The sequence below is a fragment of the Gallinula chloropus genome, assembly GCF_964237585.1.
Source record: "Gallinula chloropus genome assembly, chromosome: 3".
NCBI lineage: Eukaryota > Metazoa > Chordata > Aves > Gruiformes > Rallidae > Gallinula > Gallinula chloropus.
This window is the reverse complement of record NC_140087.1, coordinates 30,276,641-30,293,998: the sequence shown is the minus strand read 5'-3', so window position 1 is coordinate 30,293,998 and position 17,358 is coordinate 30,276,641. Positions and strand designations below refer to the sequence as shown.

Genomic DNA, 17,358 nt, shown 5'->3' with positions numbered 1-17,358 from the left:
TAAAACTTTTCCCTGTGATTGTAGATGCATGGCTTTGAATACAAATGGCAAAATATACTGTAACAGTAATTTATCAATAAAATAGCACTCAGGAACCTGTGCAGATGGTTTGGCGCTGATAAACAGCCCAGGATGTTACTTCTCATATCTCACCCACCAAAAGCTTCCCTCGCACTCACTGCTGCCTGCCCATGAAACTCCCTGAAGCCTTAGTTCAAAGGGGTAAAGAAAAAATAATCAAATTTGTGCCCTTAATAGACGAAGTATTTTGGTATTCTATAACAATGAAAGAAATTACAGGTGTCTTAATGCCTGTGTGAACCTCCTTGTGAGTGAAGTAAACGGAACTCAGGAAATTTAGAGTAAGGTGGCTTTAATGTAAAGATTTTGAGAAGGGAAAAAGGTAGCATGAGTCAATGAATGAGGATCAGCCTTTGAATCACCTGAAATATATATTCCTCTTCTACATTGGAAGTGTGCATTGTCACAGAAAGAGTTTATGGATAAAGGAAAGGGCAAACCCCGGCTTTTGGTGTAACTGTTCTCTTAAATTACCATGCTAAAGTAATATGTGGACGATGCTTATGTCGGGTTATTTTTCCAGCTCTTTTTGGCATCATTATTGCTTTGTTCTTTTGTCCCACTTCTACAGCTGTCAGAAGTATTCAGGACCTATGTGAGTGGGGCTGCTGTTTTGTCACTGCAAACATGCTCAGCCTACAGGCGAACAAGACTGGACCTTTGTCACTGATGCAGGATGTGCTGTAGTGCTACTTTTGGGTCTCTCCAAAAATGAAAGCCTTATGGGCTGAGAAAACCCCTTTGTTAATGTTGGTAGTTAGACATAGTTCAGATCAACTCGGAGCAGATATTGTTGCTCTCTGTCTATGTGCAAACTTTGTTTTTTGCTTTGTAGGATTTGATAAGGACTCAGGCTGGGTCCTTAACTCAGCTGCTGGGAGCAAGCTCACAGACATTGTAGAAGTATGATCTTTAATCCTTGTGGTGTAGAGAGTCGTTGAAGGTAAGAAACTGATTGCTTTTGAATTGGCATGTGGAATACTTATGCTGAGTGGCTTTGACAAGCACTTACTGCATACAGAAGCTGCCAGTTCCTGAGCGAGCGCATTGGGTGGTCAGTCCAACAAGCTGCTCTCACCAGAAGAGGCCCGCAGCTTTTTTAGATACTGGTTCCACAGGCAGATGCTTCTTCTGATGGAATTCACTGCCTAGGGGAGTGAGGTTGGCATCAGGTGACCGCTTCAACCCTGCCTGTTAAAAGGTAGAATGTAGGTCTCCTCTATTTGCTTGGCTAAGACCACAGCCCAGCAGATACCTTCGCAGGCTTTCAATTTAAAACAGAGCTATTAATAGCTTATATCTGATTTGCGCCCATTCTTTGCTGTCTGCAAAAGGATAATGTGGACTCCACAGGTGCTCAAGCAAACTGTGGATGGACTGTGGACCTGGAAGCACTGTGGCTGCATTTTCACTGAACCGTGCTGCCTGGACTCAGCCGGTTAACATGTAGCCCATCCACCTGCATCACTGACCTATCTTTTCTCCATCACTCCTTTAGTCTCCTTCACAGTATATGTGCCTTTGGTCTGATTTAAATAATTTTGATATGATATGCAAGGTTGTTTGGTTTTGTTTTTTTTTTTTATCCTGGGGGTCCCAAACTGCGTTCAGTTCACCTGTGTGAAGGTCGACTCTAAACAGCTAAGTTGAACACATGCATAATACAATATATATTCAGTTTCTTTGAAACCTAAAGGTTGGGAGAGTACACAAGCGCTTTGCTTGTTTGTGGCTATTTGGCATTAGGCTCTATTTGACAGAAAAGAGAAACACTGGGCAAAAGTGACAAAAAACATAACTCAGTTTCTGTGGTGCACTTGCTGTATACATTCTCATGAAAAACTGAAATACAAGTTAAATACATACTTATTTTATTCCAGGCTATAGGATAAGTGTATTTAGGCAGTTTTTCAAAGTGTACTGTACACTGCATGCACAATAAATCAGTTTAATAGTTGATTGTTTTACAATTTGTGTTCAAAGAACTGTATGGTAGGCAATGAGATCATGTTATGGCACAACTTGTTGCCTATTTGGACATATCGATTTTTTAAATAAAAAATCTGGGAAACTCAAATTGATAAATAAAATATATATTAAGCATTTTAATGTGAGCATTTGCTCCAAGAAAGAAACTTCACATGTTATGTTCAATTATTAAATCCCTCCAAATAGAGGATTTAAGACAACAACTTTTGAACGTGATTTCATTGCAGTATTACACTGAAGACTGGTGTAATATTTTTCAAAATGATGTAACAGTTTCCAAATACAGATTTGGGAATCTTATGCTAGAAATGAAGATAATATTTTAGGGCCCACGCATTTAGCTTTAAAACTGTCCTTGAAAAGATGACTTGTCTATCTTGACAAGAACTTCTACCTGTGTGAAATATCTTATAAAGATAGCTTATGACTAGCAGGTCACCATCAAATAGTAACATTAAGGATATTCAGGTCTACATATGTAAAGACTTATGCATGCAGTTTTGTCTCTTACACATTGTTTAGATGTGTGGACTAAATGTCTTGTGCCTCAAACACCAACAAACTTGAAATTACGCTATGTAAATATATACACATATATGATGCTGTATATGTTTAGTACCACAGTAATTAGAACTGTAATCAAATGATACTAGACATATGTAGGACCATAGTTATATTCCAATTAAGAAAAAAAGCCAGAAAAAAATCATTTTTCCTATCAGTATTTCACAGTAGAAGGAGGCAGACCTTTCTCACTGAATTTCCCCCCTCAGGATTTGTAAACATCATAGCTATTGTTATATCAGTATAATAATTGAATATTTTATTCATAATGGTAAGTAGCTAACCAACATGAATAAACTTGTCATAACACAATAACACTTTCAGACAAAACAGGTATTTATTAAAAGAAACATTTATAAATATTTTGTCTTGCATTTTAAACTACATTTTCATAAATAACAATATTTAAAAGTGCTGAATATGGTAGGATAGTCAGCAACGCCACTGTAAACAGATTTGTTTTCCACTTTGCAGACTTTTTTTTAGATCCCATTTTGTCAAACACTACAACAGTTAAAATATTTGCATAGGGAATAGAGAATAGCCCTTTTAATCATCTCCTGAATTCTATATAAATTACAAAACCAAATGAGTTTAAGAAACAGTTCGTTAAATTGTTCGTATATATATCCAAAAAAAGCACGCAGGTTTCAAGTAAAAAGAATGATTAAAAAATTCCCCAGACTTGCTATTTGAAGCATGTTCAATAAATTAAAAAAATGAGAGGTAGTAAAACAAAGGAAGAAAAAAATAAAACACCTAACAAAGCCCCAGAAGATAAACTAAGACCTGCATCCTGCCAGTTACTGGATAGCGGCAGACCCGCCTTGGTCGGCACCAGCGAGAACCAGCACCGGAGGCTGTCTGCAAGGAGTAACTGGGAGCTCGGAGCCAAGTGTGTTGGGGCTAGATTCCACTCAAGGACACCACTGCCAGACCTTCCAGTCCCATCGAAAGAAACGGGCTTACGCCATGCGTAGTCCTCTTGTGTGTGAGAAGAACCTCGCCTCTTAAGTCTTAGTGTAAGACCAGAGTTGTCAGTATTAAATATATATATATATACACACATACATACATACATATATATATTTAACAAGTATTCAAAGCCATTCCTTGGTACATCTTTCGCAGTTTGTGAGGGATGCTAACACTTGCTTTGCTTGTACATCGTTGGTGTGAAGATGGGGTTTTTTAAATTTCTGAGTCGCTGTCTCTTTAAACATCAAAATGCATCCTAAAATTGAACTTTTTTTTCTTTTTTTTTTTTTTTTTGATAAAAAGGCCAAGCAAACACCTATTAAAAACACCATGGCAGCCAAGTGATAGGAGTACCATGATGCCTTAGCTCTGGTTAAGGGCTCAGTACAGGACTCTTTACCCAGGAAAGACACCCGGTGCATTTCCGTAGGCATTTTGCTTGGGTAAGGACTGTAGGTTTAGGAGCCCTTGAAGTTTGGTTTAATATTACTCTCCAAACCCCTCGTTTTCAAGGAGTTACTCAAAATCAATGAGGCTAGAAGCTAACATAAGTCTTCTTTAACCCACCACCTCATAAAACATTACTTTGTTTAAAAACATTTTTTACTGGATTTAGTTTTCAAAAAAAAATATCTTACAGGACAGATGCAATTCATCAAAATGTTCTAAAATGCTCTAAAATGCTACATGTAGGCAATCTTTTATTAAATTTCTTTATTCAAAAAACTAAATTATCAAGCTTTTTGTGGTTTTGTTTGTTTTTTTTTGTTTTTTTGTTTGGTTTTTTTTTGCTGAAGTACATAACATTATACAACAGTGTTAGAACTGGATAGCCAGTCTTTAATAAATGAGTTACAGTATCTGACATCTGAAATTTACATTGAAAATCTTTGTTCTTTTAACAATTAAACAATATCAGCGCGTAGTTTCTGTCACCCAGATACAGATCCCTTTAAGTAGTTTTGTGCTTTTTTTTCCTTCTTTTTTTTTCTTTTTTTTTTTTGACACTGCAAACTCTGTAATGAAAATGCCACAGTTTTGGCAGTGAACAACCAGAGAAATCCTCCGCTTGATTTATTTTAAATAAACAGTGATAAATAGCTCTTTTTTCTTTTCTGTACAGAAATATTGGCTTCAAAAAGTCAGTGTATTGTACTCAGTAGAGCATGTTGAGTAATGCTACACCTTAAAAATTGGCTTTTTTCATTTAGTGATGTTAAAAAATGCAAGCCTCTTTCTGGTTTGCTGCAGTTGTTTCTATGTACCATAAGACTGTATTGCACAAAAAAAGTTCTTAAATACAGATATAATTTATGTTATTGGATTAAATATTGCAACAACTAAGTGGTAAGTGAAGCAGTTTTACCTTGCACATGCAGTGTGAGGATACACAAGGAGACTGTTCATAAAACTACAAATACATCATTGCAATCTTGACTGCAGTAGGGTGAAAGGAGTGTGAAACAAATGTATTTTGGCAAATCCATTGTTCCCCTCCCACGCCATCTTGAGCAAGGAGGACCTTGGTAAAAATGTAGACAGAGACCATAATATGTATTTGTTTTCTTCACAGTAGCCTGAGTAGTACTAAACTGTAGTTCTCCAGGAACTCAGCTCCAGATGTTATTAAACTACTTTTCTTCCATCCCGTCCACCAAAAAAAAAAAATCAAGGTATTTTGTTTGAAAATGGAAACTAAGTTTCAGAAGTAGAGCCTGTAATACTTTCAACAAGAGACTTATAAATCTGAGAGTTCAAAAACCTTGGAAAAGAGTCTCTGTGCATTAAGGTGTATATCTGGAGTTGGGCGTCTTCATACATGTGAGGGCTGGGATCCAACAGGTTTCTGTTGATCACTTCTCTCACCCGGGAATCAAGACTAACCTGAAGAAGATGAGAACAGATCAGTGTTAAACAATAATATCGGACAGACTGCTGTGTGTATCTTTATCTCATGAGGCTTCGCAGAACAGGCCGAACGTATCAGTTTATTCAAGTGATGCTCCGCGCTTCTTTCAGAGCCACCACACAGCTACAGATCGACTCCATCAGCTCTTTTTCAGTTTTGGCTTGGTCTTTGCATCCATCTTAAGATCTGTAAGATTAAGTGCAGTTGCATAATGGCACAAATACAATGCAAATAAATAAAGCTCAGCGGTAACCTGTATTTTCCAAATTACGCTGTTTTACCTTAAGAAAGTACTTTTACTTACTTCAAATAATTTTTTTTTCAAATCAATGTTGAGTTACTTTTATTCAGAGATGTGAAACGTGGGGTTTTTATGACCATTTGTGGTTAAATTTTTAGCAGCTTTCTATTCAGCATTCTCATCTAGCTGTCCAACAGATTTTTCCCCAATTATTTTCAGCAACTACACTTGCTACTCGCGAACTACCCAGAGTTTTTTGTCATTTTAATTGCATTAATCTCCCCATTAACATTAACTATTTCAGATTTGTTCTTCTTTCCAAGGCCCTTTAACAGCTGGTGATTTTCAGGATATCATATGTCTGTATTGAAGTTGTTAGCAAGTTTCAATTTTAGCTTCTCATTTGCTTTCTGTTTGCAAAGAACTCCTGTGCCCAGGCAGAAAAGGGCACATTATGCTTAGGATGAACGCACAGATGATTTTAGAATATCATTTAGAAGTTTGAGTGAACGTACAGCTTATCCACAAAATGGTCTAAAAATAGTAAAATAAATGCCTTCTGGATTAAATGAAATGGCAGGAGCAGGGAAGCCCACTGAGGCCTGCAAGAGTTTACTCAGCAAAGGATAAAAAGGCTAAAAACACTGAGTAGAGAAATACCAAGTGTAGATCAGTTAAGCTGTTGTGATTTACACCAGGTTGCCGTCTGACCCCACAACTCTGCAACCATATGAACAGATACTCATATTGTCTGAAGGACTGAGTTCAACCTTGGAGAGCTCCATGTACTGAGGTATCTCGGTGTGGGAAGGGTGCTAACAGACGTGAAAACTCAGAACACGTGTGGATGCCTGTGTGTTTGTATACGTGGTGCAACAAAGTCTTTGAAACACAGTGGTATGCATGGTATGGTCTAGTGCAGTAGTGAGGAGTAAATATATGTTCTCATTCAATTTTCAGTACCAATTACAGGATCTGGCATTTTTGGTTTGTTGGCATGCTGGAGTATGTTATTACTGTGGCAGACAAGCTCATTCTCCTCCAAGATTGTTACTTGATTATCAGTCACAAGACAGAACTATGATGCAGCCTAACTGGGCAAACTGCTGCCTGTTCATGAGAGGAAAGCATAACTGTTGCTCGGCTAAGCTATCTCTGCAGAACATCCACAATGCCTGCAGAATGCACGCTCTCCTCCTGAATGCTTATGGCTACCCCGGTGGGGCTGCTCGGCCAAAAGAGTGTGCAGTGTTACGGAAGGTTTGAGAAACGGTGTTGCAGCCACGTTTCTTTGGAGTTTATCTGAATAGATTTAAATATTAGACCACTGCACTTCTGTAGCATAGAAATGACATGCTGATGATGTAGGCAGTTCTTCCCCTGCCACATGTGCACGTGCACACACAGGCACATATTTTAGCAAAACCAGTTTATGCAGCTAGCTAATTGATTCTTCATTATAAAATATAATGGCTGGATACAAAGCTCAAATTTAGTAGGATGGTGGGGGGGGGTTCTGGCCACTGGATATAGTAAGAGTTAATTGCAGTTATGGAATTAAAAAAATTAATTGTGATTCTGTTCATTCACATTCTTTTTTTTCAGCAACTCACCAAAACCAGATGGCAAAAGTAGTTGGAATTACTAGGGGTATTTCCTTGTTAAACAGATGTGTACAAGGTATTTTTTAGAGCACAACAGCCTTCTGCCTCAATAGCTCTCTCACTGAACAAGACATGCTAAATATTTCAGCACCTATGCCAAAGGTAACATCTGGAATGGGATGCTGGGAGGAACAACTTTACAGCTCTCATTCTGATCTAAAGCCTTGCAGACAGTCCTTGTTTGCTTCAGGATTTCCAGCAAGGGCAGGAGCAACTGGAGTGATGTCATCCGCACATGTCCAGTCCATCAAGTTTGTGAGCAGTTTTGTTACACCCTAAGTTCAACAACACTTCATTAGTGCTTGAATTTTAACTGCTGGCATGTGTTGGCTTAGAAAGCCAGTTGCACACTCAGTACATACATGTGTACTAGAGATAAATATATACTGTAAGGAATACATATTATTAGCTTGTTGTACTGGCAAGCTAATAATCTCACTCTGAAGCAAAAGCACACACTGTGGCACAAGAGATGATAATGGAATTAAAATTGCTGCTGGCTTTATTCCTATGAATGAAGTTTCAAATTGCTACTGAAAGCTGTGCAGAAGTAAACCTGTAGCAAGCAGGGTCCACAGTAAGCATAAGTTGGCATAATGCCATTGAGTAGAAAGTCAGCTGCAATGCACAGAGACAGGTCAAAGGAGTGAAAGGTACATGACATGGCCTAAGAAAGACTCTTCTGCAGTGTTTCTTATACCTTTATATATATATATATATACATATATTCCAAAACATGGTTTCATAGGTGAAGATAATTTCAGGATTTTTCTATTTCAGCTGGATGATTGAAGAGACTTTTATATAATTTCCTAGATATTACCATACCTTTCATTAGAGAAAATATGCCATATCCATTTCTGGACTAATTGATCTCACATAGGAATAACCAGTGCAAATTTGGATTTTTCTCCCAGCCAGCTGTTGAAGCAGATAAATCTATAATGATTCGCATTTAAATGCCTCAAATTTGGTGCCTTTTCTCCAGAAGTCCATTTGCATTGCTTACTTCCTCTCTGTAGCAGGCATGTGGCACTGCTAAAGGATCACACCCACTTCTCACTCTTCTGCTTCTGGAGTTCCTCTTTTACTCCCTTTTTACAAAGATCTTTGAGGTGGTGTGGGCAGTGATGTTCAGTGGCCCAGCACCTGTGTCTCTATTTAAGTTTTCCTCTCCCTTCCTTTCCTGGTTTAACGTCCATGCTGAGTTGCATCTGACAGATCAGACAGACTTTCAAACCCCTATCTGGCAATTCAGGGTATACCGTTTCTGCTCTGGAATAAGTGTAAATACAAATGTAGCATTTATGGCTTTACCTCTTTTGGTGATAGTATAGAAATGTAATCTTCATATATAAGTCTTGCTTTTTCTTCAATAACTTTCTTGTTCTGTTCCTTCTTTAGATCTTCACAGGCAAGCCAGAAAAGCAGGTTCTCCTCACTGTACTCTGTTCGAAGAAACTCTCTGAAAAGGTTCCTCCCAGCTGGTGTTTTCATCATCTTGTCAAAATTCTGAGCCCAAGACAAAATTTCATCTGCAGTAGGGTTTTGGCTGCAAAAGCAAAGTATCATTACAAATATGCTTCTATTTTTGTAACAGTGTTTTCATACATTTGTCCAAAAATTCTCCGTTCAACTGCACTTTAATCCAGGGTGAAAACTGGAAGCAATGAGGCTTCAGCTGTGACAGGGGAATTTCATTCACTCTCTGCTTGTGCATTCATTATCTCAATAGCCCACTAGATGTGTTTAATGTTACAAGACATGCACTTGGCTTTCTGCAAGTTTTCTACTGGTGTTGTTAGCCATTGGACTCAAACACAAAATCACACAATGGCACTGAATTCCTGCCTCTGCAGTTAAAGGAGGTGTGATTTTAGGGAGCTGGCAGTCGATTGTCTTTCGTGAGAGGTTTAGATGACACCTGATGTCCCTGCCTGCTTCTGATGGTGTTTGACCAATCACTGGCTGCCACATGATTTGGTTCAGGAAGGACAAGAAAAGCAAAAGGCTCTTGGCAGCCAAGAGCATACTAATGAAGCCCAACAAAATAGTAATTCAGAGGGCTTTTAAATTAGCATATTTCTCTGTGCTTGTACTTAAGGGTTGCTAAGCTTCCCTCCGTTCACTGCTATTGACCTGAATGATGATCTATTGCCATGAGATGTGATGGATGTTGCTGGCAAAACTGGACAGAGAAGGAATGGGAAAAAGTCCTTATTCCTATTTTCTGAAGGAAACTATTCATGGCTAGTAACAGTGGACGCACTGAGTAAATGACCAGAAAACTAACTTGGGAAGGTAATACTCCAGGCTACTTAACAATTCCATATGGTTTCAAACTTAATTCTAACCACCGACTCTTCCTGATAGGACCCAAGACAAGACCTTTACTAGCTGTTGTTAACAGCTGTTAACAGTCTGTTGTAATCATCTGGCACAATAAGTGACATTTGTCTGTATGATTTCTCTTCAGGTCCATTTAACAACTCCTCTGTGTGTAAGGCAGACTGGATGGTGGGAAGCTATCTGTGATAGCCTTTTTGGCAGTCCAAAAGATCTATTAAATAAGAAAGTGTTTCAGATTTAACTGTAATCTGAACCAAAAAGTATTACGATACAGAGTTGAAGGTGAAAAGTCCTCTCTCTGAGTAGAGTGAAAAGAATTATCTGAGGTGGATGGAGCTGACAAGCAACCTACACTCCCTCATTGCCTGTTGGGAAGCTCTCTTCACTATGGTATTTTGTGGAAATTTCCAACATTGTCCTCTCATAAATGACTCCAACTAGCAATGAAGACAATGAGTTGTTTGGGTTGCTTTTACCATCAGTCATGTCTTCTAGAGTTAAGTTTCAATTTACTTTTTATGGGATTAGAGAACTCAAGACCACTCAAGTTAGAATTTTTTCTAACATGATAAATATGGGCCCAAGCTTTAGACTGTGTTTCCTTTGTAAAATTGGGTGAAACCATATGCATCTCTCATTCTTCTGCATGGTTCTTCCTCCATAAATAAGAAACCTTAAGTAAACCACACTTACGAATGTCTCTGTTGGCATTTCTTTGCCAGGACAGATTGTGTTTCCTATTGCATAGAAATTTTTTGAGGAAAAGCAATTAAAAGGACATTCCCAAGGTATAAAACCCAAGACAAATCGTGGTATTATTACAGGAAAATTAAAAATATTTACTGGACAACAGTTTGACCAACTTACCATTCTTCTATGACTTGAATACTCTCCATTTTGGTCGTATGTGTTGGTCTTCCTGCATTATCTCCTCTATCTTCATTCCTAACAGTGAGGCTGCAATGTAGTACAACACTTTATTTTGTCTAGAGAAAGTTAACTTAAAACAATGACTATAGTAAAGCAATGACTATTACAAGTTGTAAACCTATGTAAAGCATCATTTTTCATTCTTGTCCCTAAAATTTAAACACAAAGTTTGGAGATAAATTTTTTATGATGACTTGTTCCCTTAATTCTGATGAATGCTAATTAACAGTTGCTACTGGCATGTGTGATTTTTTTACAATGTCATAGTTAATACACTGGAAGACAGACATAAACTTAGAGGTCCCTTTTGGAGTGATTTCACTTGATAAACTAAGAATACTAATAGCAACAGCAACAATAAGGGTCGGAGAGGTTAAGAATATCTGAATTGGACATTGATGAGGTGTTGGTGCCCCATCAGCTCTGGGTACTTGTTCATTATTTATGAACATTCCCACTTTTCTCCCCAGGATATGGTGATGGTAGATGGCTCGGGTACAGAACTTAGTGTGTGGCAGCAACTTATGACTTCCTTCTCTGACCCAAATTTGGTTTTCATTCCAAAAAGTAGACCTTACTGGCCTCTCAACAGAAAGGCATCCATTACCCTCAAATTACCAGAAGTGAGAAAAAGAAAGGCTTCCTTTATGTAAGTATGATTTTATTTTATTTTTTTTTCCTTCTGTTTTTATCTGGCAACTAGCATCATGTATTTTTCTCTTAATATCTTTTAATTTGGTTTTGCTTTAGTGGTAGCGACTTCCTCTGTGCATGCTCTCTTGTGAATGTTCTGGAACATGGCATTGCCACTGAAAACACAATTCCTGATAACTACTGAAATAAAGCAAATTTTAAATAACATTAAGATTCTTATAGGAAACCTAGTTCAAATAATTGGGCTTAATATGTAGAATGGAGTAAGGAGATGGAGATGTCCCTTCATCAGGTGTTCCCTGCATGTCCAATTGAGAGAAAACAAGCAACGAAGTAGAAAATCCCTCCTCCCAACCCCAGCAGAGCTCATATTTTGAATATTGAGTATTCACCATACAACAATGCTCTCAGTCATCCTAAGTGGTGATAGACAAAAATACATCAGTAGCATACAGCTTCTCTCTCCCCACTACTCTGAGTAACTTCTGCTCGGCTCTAAGAGGAAATCCCAGCTTTGAGACCTTTCTAGCCCTTCTGCATTTATGAGTTCTATCAACACAATTTGCAAGCATTTGGCAAAGTTAATAGGTGATCTCAAATACTCTTCTGAAAAGTGGAAGTTTAAGCTCCCAGGGAAAGCAGAGCACATATTAAGACTTAAACATTACAAAGACGTACACTTTCAAACAAAGCTGTTTGATACTGGTTGCTCCTTCACTTACCTGCCAAGACCTTAGTTCAGGCCCATGGTCCTGCTTCCCCTGTTACAGCGTAGGAATGCAGCTCCAGTGCTGCTAAGGTGTTAGGGTGTCATCAACTGCTGCAGGAGAAACAACACATCCTGAACTCTGGGGTTGGCAGGTAAAAAGCCTTTCCATCTCCTCTGACCTGCTGCTTGTCAGTCTATAGAGGGAGCACCCAGGAAAGCCAATGGGAGTTCCGTATATAGGAGGAGAAAAAAAAGGGACCATCCGCTTTCTGTCTTGTAATCTTTAAGTCCACACATGTAACTGCTTAGGTCACCTTGCATCTGTCCCAAGCACAAAGTTGGGGTGAGGGAGAAGCAGGGAAGGCACAAGGCTTCTCTCTCTTCCTTCCCTCCCTCCTCCTTTGCAGTCCATAGGTAGAGCAGTATTTGTCTTCTCTGCTGGGTACAGAGAAGTGAGTGTCCTTTGGTTCCCTGAAACAGTAAGACCATGGAAGGAGGAAACAGCTTGTGTAGGTTGGGAATGTAACAGGGTGTTCACCCAAGTCTGACCAAAAGAGAATGAAGCTGCCTGTTTTCTTTGCTCCATCACATGAGCAGCAGCTAAGTTGTGCTGAGGTAATTTACTTGTCAGGCAGCAGGCTTAATCCAAGGTTTGGATGCAGAGTCTTGCTGGAAGTAGAAGGTGACTCATTTGAGGGTAGTTAATCAACACTGCTAATTTAATTTCATGTCTAGGGTCAAATCCTGTTGTTTTGCTCATGCAAAATCTCTGCTAAACTTATGAGAACCAACACTGGTTTATGAAGGGGGAATACAAATAGGGAGTGATGAGTAAGAAAGAGAAATAGGACAACAGACAGAAAACCCATGATGACTTCATCGCATGTTTATATCAAAGGAAAACTGGATAGGCCCTATGCATTCTGATTTTCTACAAGACTACATCTCAGTAAAATGTTCAGAAGGTGGGCCTAGCGTGCTATTTTCTGGTATCCATACCAGGGTGAGAATGTGAGGTACACATTTGGCCCTAGTTCCTTCATCTCACCATGGACAGCTGGATTTTGATGGCTGAAGTTAGTCAGTGTTACAAAACAGGGAAGATTCTCAAGGAAGAAGCGCTACACTTGCTCGGAACAATTTCTCAAGTTTGGGTATTGTATTTAAAGCTGTGCTAAATTTATAATACATCTTGGCCTAAATTCTTCATTATGTTTCCGGTGACAAACACTAGCACTACATTTCAACTTTTATTTATCTACATCTGTCAAGGCCAGAGTTCCATCGGATACATTATTTTTGATATGTTTTTCCTGTGAAAGAAACCATCATTTTTATACAGAAGTACATTCAATTCAGACATGTTCTGTTTTCACTCAAGGAACTGGTTTGTGTTCGCTTAGAAAAAAAATTAAATATTTACACATTTGTGGCAGCAAAGCTACTTTGAAAGCACCCTTTAAATAATTCTGATCACAGTAACACCTTGCTACTTTTTTACCTCAAAATGAAAACACTGCATTGCTATTTGCTATGTTGCTATCTTCTGTGGAAAATACCCTATCTGCTCACATTTCTCTATGGAATGTAAGCAGTCTTCAGCTGCAAAGGCACCCTGCATACCTTGAGTTGGTGTCCTTGATACATTAATCCATCATGGAAGCTAGCTGATTATGTCAGAAGAAATATGTTCTGTAGTGTAAAACTAAACAGAGTAAAATAACAGGATAAAGATTAATCAAATGATCTTACTTAGTTAAGGCTTTAAGAAGAGGAAACTGCTGATATGCCTTCTCAAAACATAGTTAAATAAAAGGGGTGTCCTAGAGAGACATCCGGTGCAAGTTAACATATATGGTGTCAGTATTATTTATTAGTTGGAGTTTATCTAACAAGTATCTTTAAGATTTAGAGATGTAAATTGCCCACGATAAGAGAACAGCAAAACTAACACCACCTTAAAAAGGAAGAGTTGGTGTGCCTAAAGGTAGAACTTAAGCGGAAAGCACAAGCACTGGTTTGTTTTCTGTTCCTGTGTAAAGTTTTTCTGTTCATTTTTATGCTGATGTTATTGCTCTGGAGCGTATGGTAGAAAGTACTTCAGTAAGCCCAAATGGCCTGACCTCAATGTACCTTTCAAATACATCTCAGGATCCTGACTGCTACAAAAACAATAGTTTCTTTAACTGCTTCAACAGTATTATTATGAGTAGTTTCTGTTTGGAGTGAGTGCATTTCTATTTTGCAACTTCACCAGCTTTATAAGAAAAAACGTTAATGATCAAGGACTACTTGAACAAGTAGAGAAATTGACGAAATTGCTACAGACAAGGTCAAACCGGTCCAGGTTCCTAGCTGATGTGTTTTTGGAGGAGCTACTGGGATTCAGCCAACCCAAACGTTATTTATTTATCTACTGTTATTCAGCTGTTAATATTGATTAAATAGCTGTTCAGTTGAGTAATTAATTTACTACATCAGTGTTGCAGGCCACTGGTGCATGGTGAGGTAAAAAAACGTCTAATTGGACGTTTTTTTATCAAGAGAGTTGGACCAATCCAGGAGCAAAAGCCTCACCAACACTTCCTTGAGGTGTTTCCAGTAGTTTTAGCCTTTTTTTCCCCTACTGCTGCACTTACCTTCTACTACCATTAAAAAACTGAAAATCATTTAAAGCTTGGACCTGATCTTTCATTCTCTGTATAGCCAGTACAGAAATAGTCTCTAACTGCTTTCCAGGGTCAGATTCTGACATACCAGTAGCCTAAAACTGGTGAATTGGTGAATTACTGTTACCACTACGGCAAGAAAATCGTGCCGTTGTGACAGGTGCTCAGATTAATATTCTGCACATGCCTAACACCAGTTACTGTTCACTCAAGCATTTTCTCCATTATCATCACAGTATTTTGCTATTATGCTTGGCCTTGAAGACAACATGATGATTAAAGCCTCTTGACTTAGTGGTGTTTTTTGGTGCTGCCATGAAAATTGGGAGCAGAAATCAAACTGGGACACTGTGAAATAGTTGGTGGGCTATGGGATTGCCATTGAGGAGATCTGTGCTCAATTCCTACTTGGATGAAGTTTGTAGATGCTGGGCCCTGCAGATCCTCTGTTACATTTCAAACTGAACCTATGTATGTCACACGGGAGGGCCACAGGCCTTCTAGCCACCTCTGTAACACAAGAACCTTCCTTATCCCAGCCCAGCTGCGCATACATAATCAAAAGGCAAAATTTGGTTTTCAGATGAAAGTCAATATTCAGTTAATACCTTGTGGATAACAGATGTCCTGACATGTTTCTTTCACCAATTTACCATTTGAATGAGCATATCTTTCACTGACACTACTCTTCGCCCTATTCTACTCTGAGGAATTTTTGTTATCATTAGATGGAGAGACAAAATATTTTTAGGTCATAGGTCCAAAAGCCAAGAAGGATTGTTTTGATGCTTGAGTCCAGCTGCCAGTACAAGTGAGCTATATGTAGGACTGCCAGCACTTAAATAACGGTGATTTAGGAGATGTAAATTAAGTGGATGCTGTCTTGAAAAAACGAAAGCCGAAAAACAAAACCACAACCCCATCCCCCCAAAAAGCACATATCATCAAGATTTAGTTGTGATTTTAAAATCACGCTGGTAGACGATGTAAAACAACCATTCACCTAAAATGTTGACAAACACAAGCCAAATAGATTGTTAGGAAATATTTTTATGGGGCTGTCTGAAGGAGGAAAAGCCCTCCATTAAACAAGCTGGTTAGTGCAGTCATTCCTGACTGGAAACACCGTTCCTGTGGGACTGCGGTGGGCTAGGTGTCTTTCAAACTGTTCTGCTGAAGCTATTCCACTTTGGTAAAAATAACAAGAATACTCATTACAGAGGAAAGAAACAAGAGAGTCTGAACTTAATGGCAAAACATTATGTAATGAATACTTAAATGACAAAGTGCAATATTTTATACAAAATTGAGGGAACAGCCTGAAACCAGACTGTACGATTAGTGTGTTTTCCTGAAGTCAAGGGAAGGAGGTTTTGAAATCCCTCAAAGTAAATGCCTTCAATCTTCAGCACAAAGTGGTTGTGCCCCTGCTTGTCTCCAAGCTTTTTGATTCCTTCAATTTTATTATATGTACCTGGTGGTTTATTATATGAGCATGATGGGCAAACAAAAACATACTTTTGCTGGTTTTAGTTTGGATACAGTATCTTTTCCATTTTTGATTGTGGTTCAGTCTGATCAGAGTGTCTCCAGAATCACAGAATCGCAAGGTTGGAAAAGACCTTTAAGATCACAAAGTCCAACTGTTCCCGTCCTATGCTAAACCATATCCCTAAGTACCTGATCTACCCTTTTTTTAAACACATCCAGGGAAGGTGACTCAATCACCTCCCTGGGCAGCCTGTTCCAGGCCCCAACAAATCTCTCAATAAAAAAAAATAAAAATTCTAATATCTAATCTGAACCTGCCCTGGCACAGCTTTGTCCTATCTCCTGTTACTCGGCTGAAGAGACCATCCCTGACTCTGTGATCCCTCCAATACTGTGGTTCAACAGTCAGTCATTGAAAAAATCCATTGTTTGCGCAGGTCTGTTCACAGGTTCACTCCTACATGCTGAGGCAGGCTCTGGTGGGAGCCAGAGATGGATGTGGTCCCCTTATGCTGCATAGCAATGCAACTGACCACTACAGAGGCATTCTTCAATTTCTTTTACGAAATGGAAGATAAAGTTATTTTCTGACACCTTGTTTTTCTGACAGATGGAAGATTTAGGCCTGATGGCAGTAAAAACTGGGCAGGGCTGTGTTTGTTTATGAGCAGAGGAGCATGATGATTTTGCTGTATTGTACAAAGTGATAATAATAAAAAATAACTGCAATATTATCATGATCCATTCATAAAGAACAATACAGCTATGTTAATCTCAATATCACTTAGAGTCTAGTCAGAAATGCTATATTCCATCTCCCCTTTAATGGGGCAAAAACAGTCATCCAAGAGAATGAAATTTTACAGGAACAGTATTATCTTTTTTTTTTTTTCTTAGACAAGTAACAAATGAAAAAAATGCTATCAAAGTTTGGAGAAGGGCTCACTTTTTGTAACATTAAATGAACAACACAGAATAATTGTTCTGAGAAAAACTAGAGCTAGAGTTGTGATTTTTATGAAGGAGAGATGCCTTGCACTAGGTATTTTCCTAGGCTTGGTAAACATGGATTATATCCTTCATGTCCCTGGCTTTAGTAGAAAAAAAAGGGGATGCATCACCCATCAAAG

General features: G+C 38.6%; 1 protein-coding gene across 2 annotated transcripts in view; it reads right to left on the bottom strand.

Moving 5' to 3' along the window:
- Positions 1 to 5,307: 5,307 nt before the first annotated feature.
- Positions 5,308 to 17,358, bottom strand: part of RGS17 (regulator of G protein signaling 17) — a gene marked incomplete at both ends in the record, with an annotated part of 28,148 nt that continues 16,097 nt past the window's right edge. Inside the window, 3 exons of one of the 2 annotated variants that reach the window (XM_084261928.1) lie at positions 5,308 to 5,496; positions 8,744 to 8,978; positions 10,643 to 10,732. In XM_084261928.1, coding sequence (XP_084118054.1) covers positions 5,308 to 5,496; positions 8,744 to 8,978; positions 10,643 to 10,732 — 514 coding nt within the window. The remainder of the gene's footprint in view (positions 5,497 to 8,743; positions 8,979 to 10,642; positions 10,733 to 17,358) is intronic. The other variant, XM_084261929.1, reaches the window with a different exon arrangement.